The following is a 20485-nucleotide window of genomic DNA, read 5'->3' on the forward strand; positions in this document are numbered from 1 at the left end:
CAGTGGGCTGATTCCCACTCCTGCCTTCAGTCCTAAACAGCGAAACCATTCTCTTTCGTTCTCCGAGCCGCCAGCAGGACGCTACCTGCTAAGACAGTACTGAAACGCTGACGAGCCAACGCGGGCGGTTCCTGATACTTCAGCCCCCGCAGAAGCGCACCCTGTCAGCCTGGCAGAAGCAATGAAAAGGCTTGATTTGATTTGCCCAGCCAAGCTGACAAGACGCTGTTTAGCTGGTTAGACGATTAAGCCCCCCCCTCCACACAGACACACACAGACACACACAGACACACACAGACACACACAGACACACACAGACACACACACCTCCACACAGAAGAGCAGGCATGTTTGGGGACAACCCCTGTGCGAGCACAATGAGGTCCTGATTCACTACAGCTGCAGAGGAGCAGGAAGATTGAGATGCGTTGCCAGGGGATGTGTCAACTCCAGCTGCCTCTTCAGGTTCTGCACTTACCTTAAAGCACTAACGAGCCTGGCGTATCTGCTGCGCGTTGAATCGATACCTCTAATGGCATGCCACAGCTTTTAAATGTTAAACCGACATGCACTGCTGTGCCAGAGGCCAGTCCAGGTTGATTTGCACAAGTGTCACCACTGTATAATGGGTCAGGAATTAAAGTTTATGGTTATCCAAGCAGTGGTGGAGTCTGGAACAAGACTTATTAAGCATTGTCTGAACACAATCCTCCCTCACATATGAAACGTAAATCCCTTCTTTAACAAGAATGGGTTCAGAAGTATTGGCGGTGCTTGAGCACACTCAGAACCGATGGTGCCTATGCTATAAACTCGCCCTGGTTTCGAGCTCCATCTGCTCATGATCCCTTCGCCCAAAGCGTTTCTTTTGCTTCTATAGATGGCGCCACACTCCAAAATGGCGCAGTAATGGGAGCTAAGGTTAAAAACCTCAAACGTCCATCCTTCATGGGAACACTAACGACCCAGCAAGTTGTGCACAGAAAGAAAACCCATTACATTAGACCACGGACTCCTGGCACAGCTGCGTGTCAAAGCAGAGAGCAAAAGTGCAGGAAAGAGCTGCCTGCAGCAACTGACATGCCACAGCTAAAAATAGGCACCCACTAAAAATGGCTGATTAACTCTAATGCACCCCAGGCACCAAGGGACACTGAAATACAGATCGACGTGTTTCACAGGAGAGAGCAGTGACTTTTTGCCAAACAACGAGGTAATGTAAATCAGGGCCTGCCATGCTGGTCTAACTAGGGGACCTCTTCGAGGGAGGGGAAACGTTTCTAAAAAGGGACAGGTCCAAACTGGTAGGAACCCCTCATAAGAGGAAAAATGATGCCACAGCAAACACACCTTCACCCAACTAAAAATACAGATACTCACACCGGGGCCAGGTTTCCCCGAAATCAATTTACCTACTAGCGTGCCTTTGGGCTGTGGGAGGGAACCGGAGCACCCGGAGCAATCCCGAGAGAACATGGGGAGAACATGCAGACTCCACACAGACAGCACCCCAAATCCGGAACTGAACCCAGGGCCCCAGCACTGCGAAGCAGCAATGCTATAAAAGCTATGGTGCCACCGTGCTGCTCTTTAATGATAATGCCAGCGCTAAAAGACAAGCACTGCTGCAGGAAAAATAATTAACAATTAGTCGAGACATTTCCACTGATGAGCATCACTCATGTGGGCTCTCACTGCGTGAGAGCACTGATTGCACAAATTAAGCAGCATTACGCAGTGAAGTATTTTTCCCAGTTTGTGAGGAATGCTGGAAACTATGCAAATGTGCATTTGCCAACTGTTAGTGTTCATTGCCTCGCACCTCGATCCACTGCCAAAAAAATTCAAATCTATTTATGCATCTTCATTTTTCTTTCCGCAAAAGAGCACGTTTCACGCGATTTATTTAAGTGCTGTAGAAAGAAATTGGTGATATTTGCTACAGAATTCCAGGTTCCAGTCGCTGTGCGTTTGCTGCCCTGCAAACCACAGAGACCTGATGTATCTGAAGCAACCGACAACTTTTAGCATGTTAACAACACCTGCCCTTATTGTGTCTGTGCAGGTAATGAAAAACTTATCAATTTGTTAGCTAGAGCTCTCCCAAAATAAAAAGGTATTGTATATGACGACAGTGCAGGGCAATTGTTGTACTCTGGATGGTAGCCTTAGAAAAGGCAAAGCAAAAGATAAACCTTGGTGATGGCTCCATTCTGGGCTTCACTGCCTCAGACTAAAACTTTTCAAAGTTCAAAACGGATGGATGGATGGATGGAAAAGAAGTACTGAGAAACTAAGCTTGGTAATGGAACTCGAAATAAGCGGTTTATTGATTGGCCATCCGACGGAGCGTTAACGGCCTACAGGAAGAAAAGGGACTTCCAGAGAGGGGGAGGCTCCTGCACTGACCTCAGGCCATTGAAGAGCTGCTTGGACTTGTCCAACAGGTAGCAGAAGTCCGTGACGGTCTTCCTCTCGCCGAGGGGGATGTCATCCTCAGCACCTGGAGCAGACATGGCGCCTCCTGCTCACAGTTCACTCCTGGGAGGGACATCACAAACGAAGCACAGGTTTACAACGCGCTTGGAAAAACCTCAAGAAAGCGTCAAGCACAGTACACATTACAAAAGTCAGCAAACAGTGAACTAATCCATATCTGCGGGCATTTTTCATTTAGAACGAACGTGCTATGTCTAGATTACAATAATGAACAACCTCCTTTCTTCGGAACATGATGACCAACGTTAATTCCACATTGAAAAAAAAAAAAGAGTAAAACAGCGTTTCAGCAGTGGGGTCTCCTGATGTGCCGTTTTGGGATTTCAAGGTTATGTTTTTCCTATTTTTAATTAATGATGTTTTACTATTGCAGTCAAGACCACTCACAGTGATAACCACAAAATGCTATAACCCGTAATGGTGATTGCACTGCCTGAATGATACTCTCCTGGATATATAACTATCGAGATCATAAATGAAAGACTTGCACGCTTCCATCTCTTTAAATCCCAATGAGGAACATTTAAATGCTGCTGAACCGTGGATAAAACTAGAATTATTAAGGCTATGCAACCCCACCCATTATCCTTCAGATCAGTCACTCCGATAGAAGGTTACCAATGCTCACGGCCCTAAAAAGGCTTTTCTCTAGGCTGATCTCTTTGGGAGCGGGCACTGCCTGCAGGAATCTGCGGACAGCAGGCTAAGAACAAGGGAAGGGTCTCCAGTCTCCTGTGCTCATCCATGTGGAACACTCCTGGCATGGCCCTGCAGAGGGTCTGTCAATGGGCTGAAATCCATCTTGATCAGAGAAGGGAAAAAAAAGCCAACTTCCAGCCCTCCGAATTCAGCCCCTGCGGAGATTCATCGCTCCCAGATTATATAAGAGGTCTTATCTGCCAGGCGAGGAACATGAGCACCTTCAGTAAGGCTCCTGAGAAACTCCCTCGTCTCCGAGATGGAAAGAGTGAAAGCCAATCAAATAAACCCATTCAGCACTGTGCCCTAAACAGCACCACTCGTCTGCCTTATAGGGAGAATAATTAATTAAGCACAATCTCATGCATGAACACACCTGAACAAGCTGTATGACACACATTCACAAGCAGAGAACAAGAGTAAACTCATCCTTTCCAAGTCACAGAACTGGCCGAGACCTCTGAGGACTTGTCTTCTCTGTGAGACAGGGGATCAAATTCCAAATGGAACCGCAGAAGACTTGCAGTATGTACTCCTACTGATACAGACCGGTCCTTTATAGTCCTGGTGCAGCATGAAGTAAAACAATGGTTTTCTTCCTGATGTTTTCATTGGCAAAGGCAAAAATTCCCTTGGGAAGGATGGTAGATCAGTTATTAACCTGGAGCAGAAATCTATATCCTGACTCAACACTGATCACCTGACTGATTTCTTCGAAACAGAGAGCTGCAGAGGTAGGACTGGCTTGTTAGCATCTGTACGGCTCTTCACATTCTTTATAGATTTGCTATGGTGTTTATGGAGCGGCGAGCGGACTTGACACGGTTTCACTGCGCGGATCCCCGTTGGCGGTCTGCTACAGTGGGAAACACTGCCAGATGTCTGCGCTTGCTCACGAGCCTCAGGCATGTCTGAAATGATTCTCAGGCGCGTGAAGCCCACTAGCTGGCCGCTACTGGATGAGCCCACAGTGTGAGGGCAGACTGTGACTTTTGCGCGTTTGTTTTTTTTATTGTAAATTTCACAGTAGCCCCTGAGGTTCGCTGGACCAGGAGGTGGGATTCTGTATAATGCTGGAGAGCGACTGGAGTTTAGCACCTAGTTGAGGGGCACCGCCCACTCTGGGAGACCTGAACGTCACGGGCCCAGAGGCGCCAACACTATCCCATGATCCTCCTCTTCAAGAGGGACAGACGAACGCAGGACAAACAGGGCCCGGGGGATACAGAGGCACCATCACCGCCACTCTGCCCCTGACGCTGACTCTATCCCTCTTCGGAAAGTGGGACTGAGCCAGAGAACCGGCAGCAAACTGCCTCGCTGCACCAAGGGATGATGGGACAATTCTCTCGGCGCGTTCTGGTGGAAGCAAAATGCCACTGGCCTGTGGAGAAACGTCAGTTTGAATGCATCTCAGTGCTGCACAGATAGTTCCTCCTCCAGCAGCAGGCAAAAAAGGCTTCTAGGGAACAGCATTCACAAGAGCACAGCGCCCAGTGCTCTTACAGTTTCAGATGAAGGATCAGCTACTGCTCCATTCTCCTATGCTGGGCAACGCAAGAATATTTAACTAAGGATGATTTTTAAAGCAAGCATTTTATCCAGAGGAATAAAGGCTTCCAAATGGTTGTGGAATAGCTTTCTCACAAAATGTGAGAAATTGCTGTAATATCACAGACTGGAAACATCACCGTGCCACCTGACTTAAAAGGAAAGTTTGTTCTTCTTCGTTGGAACAATATCCCACCAACACAGGGGTTGGCACTGATATCGAGCTACACACCACAAACCAGCTGTTTGTCACTTTAATCAAAAAAGTCAAGAACTGCAAGTAGGAAGGACGCAAATTGTGTCAGTTCTCACTTCAAACGGAGAAACAGCTTAAGACAGAGGAACGTCAACTGTGAGACCTGAACGTCTGCTCACAGAAAACCTGTTCTGTGATGGATATTGGGGCTATAAAGACATTCTAAAGTTATTCTATATGGTATTGTATGAATGCGGCAATGAACAATTTGTATATATAATGTCTTGCATGTTCTCTATTCTAAATGTGTATAGAGAGATATAAGCAAAATCTCAAGAAGACCTAAAGAATCATTTATATCTTCTTAAACAGTGTTAATATGTTTATTCCACAGAGGGAAGCAGAGAAAAACAAACCCACAGCAAAAGCAAGAGTTTCTTCTTATTCCTCACTATGACAGACCAGGAGAGACAGAGGCCGTCTGATTTATAGTTAACAACGGACTGCTTAATTTATCTGGGGCTTCCGAGTTTTTACAAAAACTCATAAAAAAACACAGGCAATTGACAAGATTCATGCTTAACCCCCTAGTTCTCATCGATTTAGCATAGTCATCTGGCAGTAATCAACTTTCGCAATCTGCACCTTCTTGAAATCGATCTAGTTATTGATTCAAATCCCAGGCTCCGGCGTCTGTCACACTGGTAACACCTCGGACCTGGGGTCTGCTTCAGACTTCAGCAGGTTTCTCTAACCCTGGTGGAACTAGCAAAGTCTAGCCTGTCCAAATTACTCCTTTATGCCCCATCAAAAGCCATTCTGAGGCTCGTCACAGTATCATTATGGACCTACGCTAACGGTTGCTGAACGATTTATTGTTTTAAATACGTCCACTTTAGGTTAACAACAACAAAGCAATCCTATAGCAATTTAAAACAACTCTCAGCAGGGACTGAAACAGTGAATCCAGATGGGGAGATCAACTGATGATCACTGGCCACTACAATGCCCCTGAGGCTATTTTTCTTTCGAGGACTTGTCAAGTGCTGCTCAAACTGTGTTGACTGCCGTTAACTAGGGGTTCCTGAGTTAGCAGGGCAACAGATCCTGCTCTCAGGCCTGGAATGAAACTTTGAGATGCATTAGGGAACTACAGTATAAAGTCCAAAGTCAGCAAAGTTAATAGCAAGAAAAACATACACCGCCGTAAGTAAAATAATATTTACAAAGAAGCAGGTGAGCTTCCTGACATTTCTCATTGGCAACACAGACATTAGTAGGGACTTTGCACAAACACAGATAAAAAATAAAAGTGAAGTGTGACTGTCTATGTTCCACACGCATGCCAATCATTACCCGAGCCTGGAGATTAGTAATCACGCAAGCGAATAAAAACGGCAGGAATTAAAAAAAAAAAGAGTGCGGTCATATCAGTTCAAATTAATCTTTGCGACTGTCCATTCCCAGCTTCTACGTCACAGGAACACCAGAGCAAAGCCCAGTACACAGGCCAACTGGCAGGAGGTGACCAGAGAGACAGCGTGATCCACTGCGTCATGTCACACGTAGCGGATGCAAAGGTGCATCTCTGACTAGTGGAGCATAACGAATATATCCAAGACGCTTCAGCCTGCTTTCGATGTTATAAAAACCATCACCGAAAAAATAGGAATTGAGACTATTACGAACAGCGTACCCCGTAACAGAGGCTGCCGTACAGAAGTCACACAGCCTCCCGTACAGCCAAGCAGATCACAATTAGAACCACACGTTGCTTTACCAGATGGTAATAATTCTCCTTCCGTCAGCGGTCTTGTGCTCGTTAAAATCAAACGCTTTGCCAAAACGAGGAGCTTAGCTCTGCCGTCAATGACACCCTTAGTTTTTCCACGTATACACCTCTCTCCGCCCAGCTCTGTTCAACTGTCCGAGCACCCTCTGCTTTAACTGCACTGTGTAGGCAGGCAGCCTACAGACCCTCCCTACACACACACCCACAATTCCTGCCATCCTTCAACCATCGCCAGCAGCCATGTCACCCTGCAACTCACCGGAGCTCAGTGGGTGTGAGCCTGGTCAGTACCTGGATGAGAGACCTCCTGGGAAAAACCTAAGGTTGCTGCCTGAAGGGGTATTAGTGGGGCCAGTAGGGGGCGCTCACTCTGAGGTCTATGTGGGTCCTAATGCCCCAGTATAGTGACGGGGACACTATACTGTAAACAGGCGCTGCCCTTCGGGGAAACCGAGGCCCCAACTCTCTGTGGTCATTAAAACTCCCAGGGTGTTTCTTGAAAAGAGTAGGGGTGTAACCCCGGCGTCCTGGCCAAAACTTCCCATTGGCCCTTACCAATCATGGCCTCCTAATAATCCCCATCTATAAACTGGGTGCATCACTCTATTCTCCTCCCCACTGAGAGCTGGTGTGTGGGGAGTGTACTGGTTCACTCTGGCATCGCATCATCCAGGTGGGGCTGCACACTGGTGGTGGGAGTGGGATTCCCCATTACCTGCTTTGAGTGGTGTGTCCAGAAAAGCGCTTATTAAGCAATTATTATTATTATTATTATTATTATTATTATTATTATTATCCTCTGTGCACTGCGACTCACTGGTAAAGCCAGCTGGATGGGAGAATAGATGCACTGTCCAGTGTGCTAGGGCAAGACTGAGGCCTGAGGGCAACATGACACGGGCAAATTCTCCCTGCCAATGAGCCATGAGCTTTTAACAACCTGCCTAATGTCATTACTACGCGCCCTCTGTTCTGCTCAAACACTTAAAAGGCTTTTTGTACACAAGAGCGTCTGACTTACTTACATAACAATGCCCGAGCTCTGGTGACGGGCCAGCCAGCGTGTGCCTCGAACTGAAAGCATGCAGGGCAAATGGAAATCCAGACTGAGAGACGGGGGCTTAATCTTCTTTTTGAGCACAGCCCAGAAGAAGACGCGAAGCGAAGAGCCTCAACAGATGCACTGCAGCAGAACCAAAACGGAGGTTTACTCCTGCCAATCCACGGCAAATCCCGAAAAAAAAAGCATTACATTGTTGCGCGTTCCTCACTCGCATAACACCAGGCAAGAACCTGCTCTTTAAAAGCTCAAAGCCATCGACAAGCATACTCCATCCAGGAAGACACAAACACAGCTTGAGTATCAGAGGTGAGAAAGCCAGATCATCATTGAAACCCCCCGGAGAAAACTCGGCAGCTTGCATCAATAAAAGAGACATTAGCCGTGTCATTTCGGAAGAAATCTCGTCTTGTATCTGGTACTTAACCCTGCCACGCACAAGGTGTATACTCCAGCATGGCGGCCTTTGAATCATATACTGTATGTGACACGACGCGCCCTCCTGTGCGATGTTTCCATTCGATTTTCAAGTACGTTTGGAACATCTCCTGCCAAAATCTCCGCTGTGGCATATTCTCCAGCTGCTACAAGGGCAGGCGACGTCCAGAGTTTTTCCAGAGCTCCCAGGTCCAGAAAGGCTGGGATGGGAGGATTATCGCACTGACCAGTGTGATCCGGACCCGGCAGATTCCCGCCACAAACCGCAAACAAAATGCAGCCCTTGCTCCTCCACCTGCTGGGGCAAGCGAACAAGGTCTTCTCCTGCTACATCCACAACCCGCACCATCCCAGCAGTGACTCATCTTAACGACAGCAGTGTCTGTTCTGACAGGATGCTGTTCACCTGTTCCTCAACTGTTAAATTTAAGACCCAGACAGCCTTCCAATGTTTAATATGAATAATATTAAATATCCTACCCGCCCAGCTCATGTGGGCGCGAGTAGCTAACTGATCTGAGGATCTGATCATCCTGTCATTTCCTGAACTAAGCCATGGTATTGATGGGCAGGTTATTTATTCCAGACTCCCACAGCATTTTATACAAAAGAAATTCCTCCTGTTATTAGTCTTAAATGCACTTGCTCTTAGGCTCCTCTGGTGTCCTCTGGTTCTGGTTTCTGTGCTGATCCTGAAGAGGTTTACTGTGTTGGCTTTGTCGATGACTATTTACAAACACTCCGGTTTCTAAATTTCCCACTAAGCATGCATATATTCACCACAGCGAAGACACCGATCACAATGTGATCTCCCACCACAGTCTCTCACAACAGGTCCTCAGAGTGTCCGTGTTGTTAGAATTTGAATTTGACACATTTTGTCTACCTGCCTTGGTAAGTACCGTACGAGGGGAAATACGGTAACTGTCGCAAGCAATAGTGTCCTTAATTTTACAATTCAGGGTACAATGTTTGTACATTTTATACCGGTGCAGTATAAATTGGTAATAGTGGGTAACTTTTTAGATTCTGGGAAGAACACGGAAGGTTTTCATGTAAAGTAAGAATTTTGTTTCTGGTTTAGGATTTTTCACTTTAAGAATAGTTTTCAAGGAACAAATTTCGTTTGGAAATTAAGGGAGTGGGTGGGCTTAAAGAACCCAGCATGAGAAAAAGATTTGGATCCTTTCTGCTGTCAGTGTGGATCATTACTTTAAGTCTGGGGATGTAGCCAGTCAGCCTTCTCTGCAGCAAATCCAGAGCACCAATGTCTGATTTGTACTGAAGGGACCATAACTGTCCATTATATTCAAAATAAGATACTAAAGCACTATAAGTCCAACATAACATTTCTATATTTCTAACGATATAGTATATATATCCTAAAGTTGACCATTCCAAAAATCCTCCAATTAATAACAATACAGCAAAGCCACACTGCAACAAGGGAAAGGGCTCTAACTTAGACGTCCGTCACGAGATGCAGTCTAGGATGTCATAATGTAATACACACTTTGTGCTGAACATTTGGCACATTATGTACGAGTTAGGGGACCCAAGCCTCTACATTGTGAGAGAATGATGGCACTTCAGAATTCTGGGAACCTTTATACATCTAAACGGCAAACTGCCAAAGTGACACTCTGCTACAGCTAACTGCAAACACTTCTCGACGTGAAACCAACCGGAGGAGAAGCTGTAGGCGGAGGACGAGCTATGCCCAGCCCACGGTCATTACAGACCGTACCGAAATGCATGAAGAGTCCCTTCGTAAACGCAGACTAACACTCGCACGCATGCATAGCCTGACCTTCATAACGCAAAGGAGTCACCTATGCATTGGCTTGTTGGTTATTTTTCTGTATTTCACCTGCCGAACACGCCTCTCTGGTATCTTTTCAAACACACGTATAAACATGTCAGGGGTAGGGGAAGAGAATTAGAATGCACAACAGCTAACTGTGCTGGAGACAAAGTAACGCCTTTCTTTGCTGCAAGGGAAAGTGGACAAGGCTTTTTCTCTGAACCTCGGGTGTTGGATGAGAACATCCACCACTTTTATCAAAGACATTTTATAGTCTCTACTGGTGACTCTCCTGATTGCCAAATGGCTAATTAATTTTAAGAATGTCTGGACATTTGATCTTCACTTGGAGGTATTGCATTACAATGTGTAGTTAAAGGTAATACGAATTTAATGTCTCTTGATTTCAGGCTGTTGGGCCACAAAATGAGTTACTCTGGAAAGGGTGAGACAAGAAACAACCCTTTTCTTGTGTTAAGCCTTCAGCTACAACCGTTCCATTTCATCTTTCGCACAGTTCTCTCACATCTGTTCGGGATGATTTATTGCTGCTCATAACTCCATACATTTTCCCTTCCACGGTTTGAAAGCCACAGCTCAGGGCTGCCCTTAAAATATATTCTCTGCTCTCGACAATCAAATACCAACTTGGAGACACTGATAATGACTGATGGGCACCAGAAACCCAGAACAGCACAGTCAATCCGGCACCAGAAAGGTTAACAGTGACCAATATTCCACTGCCAGGCATATAGTCGTCCACAGCTCTGAGCAAATGAAGAAACTAATATCCTGTTCGGGATCTGCTTCTACAGCTCTTCCCGTTGCTGCTGTTTGCATCTAGTGAGGGATCGGTTTTGATTTAACAGAATAAGCAACCACATACTCCAATGTCCTGGCTTAAATTCCAGTGTGGGTCTGCATAATCTGATCTTCTTAGAGCTTCCCCTCAGCTCAACGGGTGAAATAACTTCTCGCTTCTCTACCTGACCTGTTGAGTAGAGGGGCTGCTGGCACAGAAATGTGCCACACAGCAACCGAGTGTGTACTGGAGGAAATATCCCATATACCTAGGGGCCAAATGGCAGACGTGGCTTCAGCTGAAACATCTTGTGTGCCAATGGATGGATCGTGTACCGAACACGATGGTTATGAAGAAATCAAACCTAGGAAATGATCCCAGAGGCATTTGGAAATTAAGATTAAACACAAAACTGCAGATATGAGATTAGTTCTAGGATTCCTCTGTTCCTGGTACTAGCTCTAAAACTGTTTTTATTACACAGGCAGTTCTCATGATTTTGCATGGCATCACTCCAAAGGCAGCTATGATGTCACTGTAATCCATTTCAGTGAAACGCCTCCAGTGACCCCTGTTGCTGTCCAAGAAGGAACTGGGAAGCATCACCAGGAGCTGAGTCTCTCCTCCCTTTCAGTGACAGATATCCGTTAAAAACACTGAGAAATCCCATGCATATAGGTGTTGCCTTGACAATGACTGAACACAGTGAATAGTTACTCGCATCATACTCTTGACATGATTCCAGAACCACGTCATGCTGATGAACGGGCAACAAAAGGTCTACTGCTTGAGCCTTTTCTGGGAGAGCGGTCAGAGGGAAAACCGAATTCCACAGGAAAAAAAGCAATCCAGTACATCCGAGCACATTATCCGGAAAATTAAATCACTACTCACACAGAGAAGTGTTCAGCAAGAGACAAGATGGCAGAAAACCCAGGGAGGCCCAGCATAGCTCTCTGCTGCAAGACTGTTAAGAGGCACTTATTACATGTCATCATTGCGTTACGGCTGTAAATAACATCAGGGAAAATGAAAAGCTGAGAAACAGCAGGCAGAGTGTTGGCTGATGGCCTTTAGATAGCAGCTTAATTCAATAAATGCCCCTGAAGTAGAGACAAGAAGCAGACGTATCCCCACTGTCTCCAGACACCAGCGCTCTTTAAAGGCACTCAACAGGAACCAGACTGCACCCTGTTCCCTTTTCTCTCCCCAAGAATGAAGTACCGGATCTCACATCATGTGTGGCCAGTTATGCGGGTGCTTACACCACCCAAATTCTCAGAGTTGGTTTCAACTAACGCTTTCGCCACTGTAAAACGGCCCTTCTCGTGCGACACCGTGTAACACCGTCCAGGATGCTTAGCAACCATTTCAACTGGAAGGTAAACGCGAATAACTGAATAACTGCTGAAAACCTGATCATCAGAAAACAACAACAAAAATAAAGCGCCAGTCGACACAATACCACCGCAATAATAACCCCAAAAAGCAGACATTTGAGGATTTTTTTGCTGTCGAGAGAGATGAAATTTTGGGCTTTAACTCTGGAAATGCTTCCCATGACAATGAGGCTTATAGATTCATACTGAGGCCTAGTTCAAACCATCTTAAAACAATAAACAACAAAGAGTCCAACTTTGATTCAAGCTGGGGACCACTGCAGCCAACACAAAAACTGTGGGCTATGTGCTCGAGAGCTTTTGATTAGGATGCGTCTATACATAATGCCATTTTTTTTACTATAAAAAAAAATACAAAGCCTTGCAGTTAGAAGAGAAAATTGGACAGCGCAGTCAGGGTAGATACTGACTGGCTCTACAAAACCATTCTCCACACAGAATCTCTCACAGCTGAAGTTTAAAGGAGTATTGCTGACTCCTGTCTGGACTGGTGTCGTATAGGTGCAAGGTGAAAGGTACCTTTCTGTGAGGTAACAACTTTGTATCATGGTGCTCCAAGAATCCAAAACTCGTTTCTTAATAAACAAGTAACGTTGAGCAGTGCATAGCCATTAATCTGAGGGTTAAGAGGTCTCCCTTGTGTCTGCTTATTTCTTGTGAAACCTTCAGCTGCTAGCGAGGAAACAGCTGGAGGCCTTCGCACTGCTGCAGACACTGCGAGAGCCTTGTTGCTCGGGGTGTCCATTACAGAGGTCTGACCACCTCTTATGGGCCCTTCAGGTAAAACCCAAGGGGCACAGAAACTGGGCGCCCCCCACCCTACTCCCCTGTCCTGTCAAGAGAGGCTCTGGTGTCTCAAAGACTGAGTAGTTTGCATGGAAGATAGACAGGAGTCAGAGCTCCACCGACCTGAAGTGAAAGGGTCGTTTCCGACTGGTGTCAAATACACCTTTAATCTGCATCTGTCCACAACAAGAGCCAAGGACCTGCAACACTGGATCTAGATCCACAAAAGCCAGCCTCGCCCTTGCATGTTCTGGAACCCGTGATCTTAGCTTGAGCTGCTGGACAGCACATTGTCTGATCATAGCAGATCATCCCCTGTGATGCCAACCCACGTCCAAGCTGGACACACATCGCCGGACTGGAACTCATAGCCAGGAGTCAGAAGCCTAGTCAGCTTCTCCAATTTGCTCTTGGATAAATATAATTAATTGGACTCTGTGGGCTGGTTTCACACAACCCGATTAGCTCTGATCTTGGACTTCCTAGTGTTACTATAAGTAGCTAGTACAGATCTAGGGTTGCTCAGACTCCAAAACCTTGGATAATTGAATAATACACAATTGAATTGAGTAATACACCACTTAAACAGGTTCCCTGCGTCTAATAAGGATATTCACAGGAATTAAGATCCATGAGAATCTGGTGGTGATAGCCTGAGTAATTATCCCTCTTTACCAGGAACTGCTTTCACTTAGCTCAGAAAAACAAAACCTGACATTAACCGATTTAATGAGGCAAAAGTAGGGCAGCATCTACGCTGTATTTCATCTCTGGGAAATCAAGATGGCTGTCTGAACTGCTGTGCTCCCTCCATGGAGACTGTGTTCGTGTTGACAGACACCCTGGTCCCCAGAGACAGAGCCTCCATTTCCCACACAAACGATCCGGGAACACCAGGAGCCTTGAAATCCTTCTTCATCGTTCAAGTTTTAGTCCAAAACTCTGGCAGGCTGAGGACAGCAGACCACTGGCAGCGAAGGCTTTCTAGCACAATGTGATAGGTGGCACTTCTGCTCGACCTTAGTGTTGCCATTTTTCCAGAGTCTGTTCAAGGCCCATGTGAACCTCTTCTCAGCAGGAAACTCGTTACAGACCCCTCTCACGCTTAAATCAACAGCCCTGGCACAGAAACAGCGCATGTCAGCTGGCACAGAACACCAGGACCCCAGCGCAGCAGAGCATCACACAGCACTGGCGGGAAACCGAAAGAAAGTTTCCCACCTTCGCGTTCTACAGAAAACTATTCACAGGAAGTGGACAGTGCTCTTGTCTCTCACCCGTAAATGGGGTGTGAAGTTCTGCCTTCGCCTGAAAAAAAAAACAGGAAGGATGATTTGAAATCCGTGCTCCTATCAAATCTTCCTCATTCTCCTTCTCCTCACGGTCTCCCTGGCTTGATAATAATAGAGATCTGATTATTTTAACCCTGCACTGCTGTGTCTGCAAAAGCCGTCTTTCCTCTGATCCTCCTTCCAGGGCTGAAGGGAGAAAAACTAGGACTGTGTCGTCTGCTCTCTGGACTCCAGCGGTGAAGAGCGAGAGACCCAGGGCAGGGCCTGCCCAAGATGGTGCCACAGCTGGCAGGGCGGGCACCTACAGAGCTCAGGGGAACACCTGTCCCAGCAACACAGCTCCAGGCAGGGCTGCAGCCCCAAGCCTGACAACCTTCCACAGCAGTACTGTTGCTATACAGGCTTGACACCACGTTAAAAAGAGCCCATTTCAAAACCCTGACAGGACAGCCACACTCCTCGAACGCGGACTTTCACACCAGGCCGAAACGCACTGATCGGGCCCACTCGCTATACGCAGCGAATGCCTCAGTCCGACGTCAGGGCCCTATGGATTTCTTCCTTCGAGCTCTTTTGCTTGAGTGGTCGTCGCACTGATCATTTTGAAAAGCCACTGCCTCCACGTCTTCCCCTTGATCAGCTGTCACGAGAAAGAACTCAAGCCAAGCTTCGCCCCTTTTTTTTTTTAAACTTGATTTTTCACCAGCCTACCGGTGTTGTCAATTTCGAGCTCTGCTTCTGAAAACGGTGACAGAAGTGAAGAAAGCAGCTATCACTTGTTTTCCAGTATACGAAGGGGACCGCTTCTGGCAGACGACGGGGCCGTTAATCACAACCAGCTTCCATCGGATGAAGAAAACACAGCTGCCTTTTTTTAATGAAGACTGTCCTGTCAATCAGCTTGGCTTTACTTCCATACAACACTCAAACATCTCTTCATGTTTGACCACTCAGGATCCGTACAGAAGACGACAGTCTGCAGGTTGACATCCTCACGGTTGAAATCCTCTGTATCGGTGGTTCTCAGTCCTGTTCATGGTGCCTCACACACCTGCTAGTTTTTGGCCCAGCCAAGCCCTCAGTTCCACAATCAAATTGATTGACTTAATAATAAATAAGAAGAAGAAGAAGAGTCATCTGAACCATTTGTTCCCAGCTCTTAAAACATGTTGGAGCTTTAACCTTCGTTTTTGGAAGTGAAATAAACTCCCAAACTTGTGACAAAACACAAAATGCACATATTCAACTGAAGCAAATTCTTCGATCAAGTGAGGCTTCAATGCTCTGACGAAGGCGGGCTGGAATGAAAACCAGCAGGCGTGAGGGTCAACAAGACCAGATTGGGAACCCCTGCTCTATCCAAACAAGTGAAGCACAAGACATGAGCTGCAGAGAGAAGGGAAAGCATTTCTTCTCATCGGTGCAACCAGTGATCCCACAGACTCAAAGATCTGGCTCAGGTGGGGATCTGGAGAACGTTAGTTAGATTCAACAGCACCATGCTGGCATTCATCTAAAGCCCCATCTCTGTCGCCTTGAATTACCTCTAAATCGGAGCTTCTACTTTCATCTCTCAGGTTCTGCAGTGCTAACCAAACACACTCCGTCCCTGTGGCAAAACACGAGAAGATCTCACTGGAATCTCCTTCCAGCTGTTTTCGGCTCTGCCTGCGCGAGCTCCAATTCTTCCCAGTCTGCTCCGTACTCATAACTCTGACCCTGTGGTCTGTTGCTCTACTATTGTCACAGCCTCCTCAGTGCAAGCTAGACTAGGGAAATGTAAATCTTCATCACAGCCTTTCTAGAGCAGGAGCTAGCTCCAGTGGCTCCCAACCGTGGTGCTGGAAATTAATTCCAGCTGAGCTCAACATCTCTCCAGTGCTATGTGATGACTTAATTGACCTGCTGGCTTGTTTTAGATTTATTTCACTTGTTTCTTCCGTCAGCTTCGAGTGTTAAACATCCCAAACAACTTCAACTCACAGACTAGTGCACAGCCTCTCCTTGACTCACTTCCTGGCACCTCTGACTAAACAGCTCTTACCGGTTGATCAGTTAATGGTGGGCAGACACAGGTGGGAAAGATACCGTATCGGACACACCCACGATGAGCATTTTTTCCTTCTGCAACGGTGCAATTGCTTCCATCTCGGGTAGCAACCCTCAATGAGGGTAGTTCTAACTTTCAGAATCTCACCTTTACAAAGCTGAAGATTTCTCCCCCCCAACCGAAACTGGGTAGCACAGTGGTTAGCATTGCTGCCTTGCAGTGCTGGGGCCCTGGATTCAATTCCTGGGGTGCTGTCTGCGTGGAGTTTGTATGTTCTCCCCATGTTTGGGTGGCTTTCCTCCAGGTGCTCTGGTTTCCTCCCACAGTCCAAAGACATACTGCTGAGTTAATTGGATTAGAGTCTTCGTCTACAGTCAGTGAGACCTCATACTAAAATTCTTCACCATCCACCCCCAATCTTCCTGTTTTAGTACTTTCTAACTGTGCGCCACGGGTTTTATACATGAGGATCTTAATTCAGACCTTAGACTGCTGCCAAGCCAACTGAAACAGACAACAGGCTCACCTGCAGAGCAGGGTCTCGCTACACTGTCACCTATCAGGGCTGTGGACTCGCATTTGCTGGTTTAGCTGGAAAAGAACATTCCCCCCCCCCCTCCCCCCAATGGTGGGCAGAAGGGTCCAAAAGCAGCAAGCAAAAAATAAAAAGCATAATCCGCTGTTGTTGTTTTTTTTAATGAGGTACTGTGAATGCCACCGTTGTTCTCTACTACAAACCCTGCGGTGATGAATTAACAGGCTACACCTCCGGGGAAAAGACGTCCATTCTGACGCAAACAGACATGCCAGCAGAGAGCACCGGACAGCTTGTAGCCATACACGCTTGACCTGCTTCTCTGGCTGCGGCCGCCTGGGGTGCAGGAGCTGGGGCTTCGGGGCTGACAGCAGAAGACACGACGAGCCAACACGAAAACGACGGGCTCACATCCGCGTCCGTTTTCAATGAAACCCCGGGCACGTCGACTTCCTCAAGACCAGCGTACCGACAGTACTCCAGTGTTGTCTGCGCTTTCGTTTTTTCAAACGGTCCTTTTTTTTTTTCTCTCTCTCTCCTCTCTCTCTCTCTCTCGACAGCGTGCACTCCGCAGGATGAACACCGATGCTTTTTTTCTTTCCCTCTCCTTTTACTATCCAGGCGCGGTGCGTTCACGCAGCGCCGCGCACGCCTGGCATGCCGCGGCTCACAACGCGGGTTCATCAGCCGCCTCGCAAGGTGGTGTCGCCCCGTACCTATCCTGTCCCCCCCCTCCCTCCCACGTTGCATTGCATTGCATTGCATTGCATTGCATTGCACAACCGGACGGGCACGGTCGAAGACGGCGACACTCACTGCGTTTGAAGGGCGAGCAGAGCGCAGGTCTCCAGGGTCAGTCGCGGCGCCCTTCGGGGACCTCGCCTCCAGCTGTGAACAGAGAAACACCCCGCACTGATTGGTGGCCGCCAAAGCGATTTTCAACCAGAGATGCGACTCGGCTGGACCAGCCGGAGGGCACGGTCCCAATCACGCATGAGGATGGGGGCCGATAACGACTGGTCACTGCGAGCCGGCGGTGATTTGCTGCTCCCTTTCCCGTACGATCTCCGCGCCGTTACCCCCGGCGTATGCCCTCTCCTCTCGGCTCCGTGCGAGCCAATTAAACATCAAGAGAGAGGGAGAGAGAGAGAGTGGCAGAGAGTGCCGGCGCGTCTCACGTCTGCACACAAGAAAATGCATTGCTACAAAAGAACAACAACAACAAAAAGTCTCACGTTATGTGTTACATGCCCTCGCCTACGAGCTACTATTCTGGCGCTGGCCAGACGCTATTCCAATCTGTTGCAAAGCAGCCCTGCCGTCCAAACAGCAATGCAAAAGGCAGCACTGCCTGTTGTCGACTTTTTTTACTCACAGAAACTGTAGCCAGCTCTCGGCACGTACGAGACACGTTAAAACTCAGTCATGGCAATGTGTCGCATCGTCGTTTACTACCTTACGTTGGATTTTTTTTAATTACTTTTAAACTGCAGATGGAAACGCGGCTTTCTGTGCAAGATGTACTTGACTGCTATACAGTTGCAGCCAGCTGCGGCAGGAGGCGACGGCGAAGTGTTACTCACCCTATCTTGACACGCAGGATTGAACACCCGCCTTCCGGCCCGCGGATTGGTGCTCCACAACGTCGGTTAGCCGTCTCTCCCTTGTGATTGGTGCATTGGTTGTCAATCAGACAGCAGCGAGAGGCGGACTGCCCCGCCCTCTCCGGGGCTGTTGGCTGTTGTCGACGGCAGAAGTCAGGTTTGTTATCAAGGGGATGTTCTTGCACTGACAGCACAGCGCCGCCGTGTGGTCAGATGGAGGAAAAGCAGCGTATTTTCTCGAGCAGGGGGATTCCAACATTTTATATAGTTTGAAGTACATAACTATAAATAACATTAACATTTCATTATAATAAAATTACAAATAATCGTGAAACATTAGACTGGAAGCAGTACTGCAGGATCAGAGGCCCAGTCTTATTTGAAAAATATCAACTGTTATTATACGCAATTAAACTATAAAGAAAACTACTATACTTGACATGAAGTGTCCCATCGCATTTATTCTTTACAGCGGCTTTCTCACACGGTGAGGTAAAGGAGAACAAATGAACACAAATGCTACTTTTTTAAAACATAGAGCCATGCAGATGAGATTTATTATATAGCTTAAGAGTGGCAGGGTAGCACAGTGGCTTGCATTGCTGTCTTACAGCAATGGAGCTCTGGGTTCAATTCCTGAGGCACTATCTGTGTGGAGTTTGTACGTTCATCCCAAATTCCCACAGTCCAGAGACATGCTGGTAGGCTAATTGGCTTTTGGGAAAATTGGCCCTGATGTGAGTGATCTGTGAGGGACTGGAAACATGCAGAGCACTGGCACTGTGGCTAAGGATCTGCACCGTGGCTGGAAGGTTGCTGGTTCATATCCTGTGGTTGGCAGGGGGAAATGTGGCCAGGACACTGGGGTTACAGCCCTACTCTTTTTGAGAAACACCCTGGGATTTTTAATGACCGCAGAAAGTCAGGACCACGATTTAACATCTCATCTGAAGGACAGCACCTTTTTACAGTATAGTGTCCCAGTCACTATACTGGGACATTCGACCCCACACAGACCTCAGAGTAAGTGCCCCCTACTGGCCCCACTAACACCTCTTCCAGCAGCAACCTCAGCTTTCCCAGGAGGTCGCCCATCCAGGCACTGCCCAGGCTCACACACATGCCGAGCTCCAGTGGGGCTGCCACTTTTGATTTGTAGGGCGATATGGCTGCTGGCTAGTTACTAGGCTTCCTGACGTTACTTAAAACAAGAGTTGTAGAGCACCAAGCCACACTGTTCTCCTGTTTTTAAAACACATTTGTGTTTTTCATCCTGGGCGGCCCTCGTGGATCTTGAGGGGACACATCCAGTTTCGCACTCAAGGGGACGAGTCTGCCGTTGAGCCTGCAGCCGACAGCTCCTCCACTCCCTTCGCTTGTAATATATTTTTAGTGCTCCAATCATAAACACTTTAGGGCTGACAGCATCTCCATCAGCCCAAGACGGCTTCAATAAATTGAGGACTGCAGTAAGACACGCACCATACTGAACAGTAGGAAATTAAAATGCCAGCCTTTCGGAATTCATCCAACTGCCAGCAAGATTAATTTGTCATTGCGTCTGGGGAAATCTGTTCAGACTGTACTATTGCACTACTTTGTTCTAGATGACCAGCAGTCAAAATATTGTTCTCGCCGTTCTCAAAACATTTCTGTGCATTGTGACTCCAGCAAAGTGTTTATACCCGGCTACGAAAAACATTCATAAAACTGTAAATTGCTGAGCGACAGCTTTTATAAAAGGATCACATCTGGTGAGTGCCCTTATATTACAAGTGGCCTGTATACCCAACAGCACAACTGTGGGTCAACGACTGACATTAAGGATGGGATTCGTTTCAGTCAATGTACATACCATACACGTCCTTCAGAACAAACACAAAATCCCCAGTGACAAACGTGGAGATCCAATCTGTAACACAAAAGTAAAACTGCTGGTCATGCTTAAGGGGTTGTAAATCACAATTAAGAAATGGA

The 20485-nt window shown here is 47.1% G+C and overlaps 1 protein-coding gene across 1 annotated transcript in view; it reads right to left on the reverse strand.

Annotated features, from left to right (window-relative positions):
• The window catches only part of scai (suppressor of cancer cell invasion), a 49478-nt gene extending 30998 nt beyond the window's left edge, over positions 1 to 18480 (reverse strand). Inside the window, exons 1-3 of the mRNA XM_088940733.1 lie at positions 18280 to 18480; positions 17721 to 17792; positions 2410 to 2541 (exon numbers count right to left, since the gene is read on the reverse strand). Coding sequence (XP_088796859.1) covers positions 2410 to 2516 — 107 coding nt within the window. The 5' untranslated portion in view covers positions 2517 to 2541; positions 17721 to 17792; positions 18280 to 18480. The remainder of the gene's footprint in view (positions 1 to 2409; positions 2542 to 17720; positions 17793 to 18279) is intronic.
• Between the last annotated feature and the right edge of the window lie 2005 nt (positions 18481 to 20485).

The sequence above is a fragment of the Atractosteus spatula genome, chromosome 23, assembly GCF_055471065.1.
Source record: "Atractosteus spatula isolate fAtrSpa1 chromosome 23, fAtrSpa1.hap1, whole genome shotgun sequence".
In the NCBI taxonomy this organism is placed as follows: Eukaryota; Metazoa; Chordata; class Actinopteri; order Semionotiformes; family Lepisosteidae; genus Atractosteus; species Atractosteus spatula.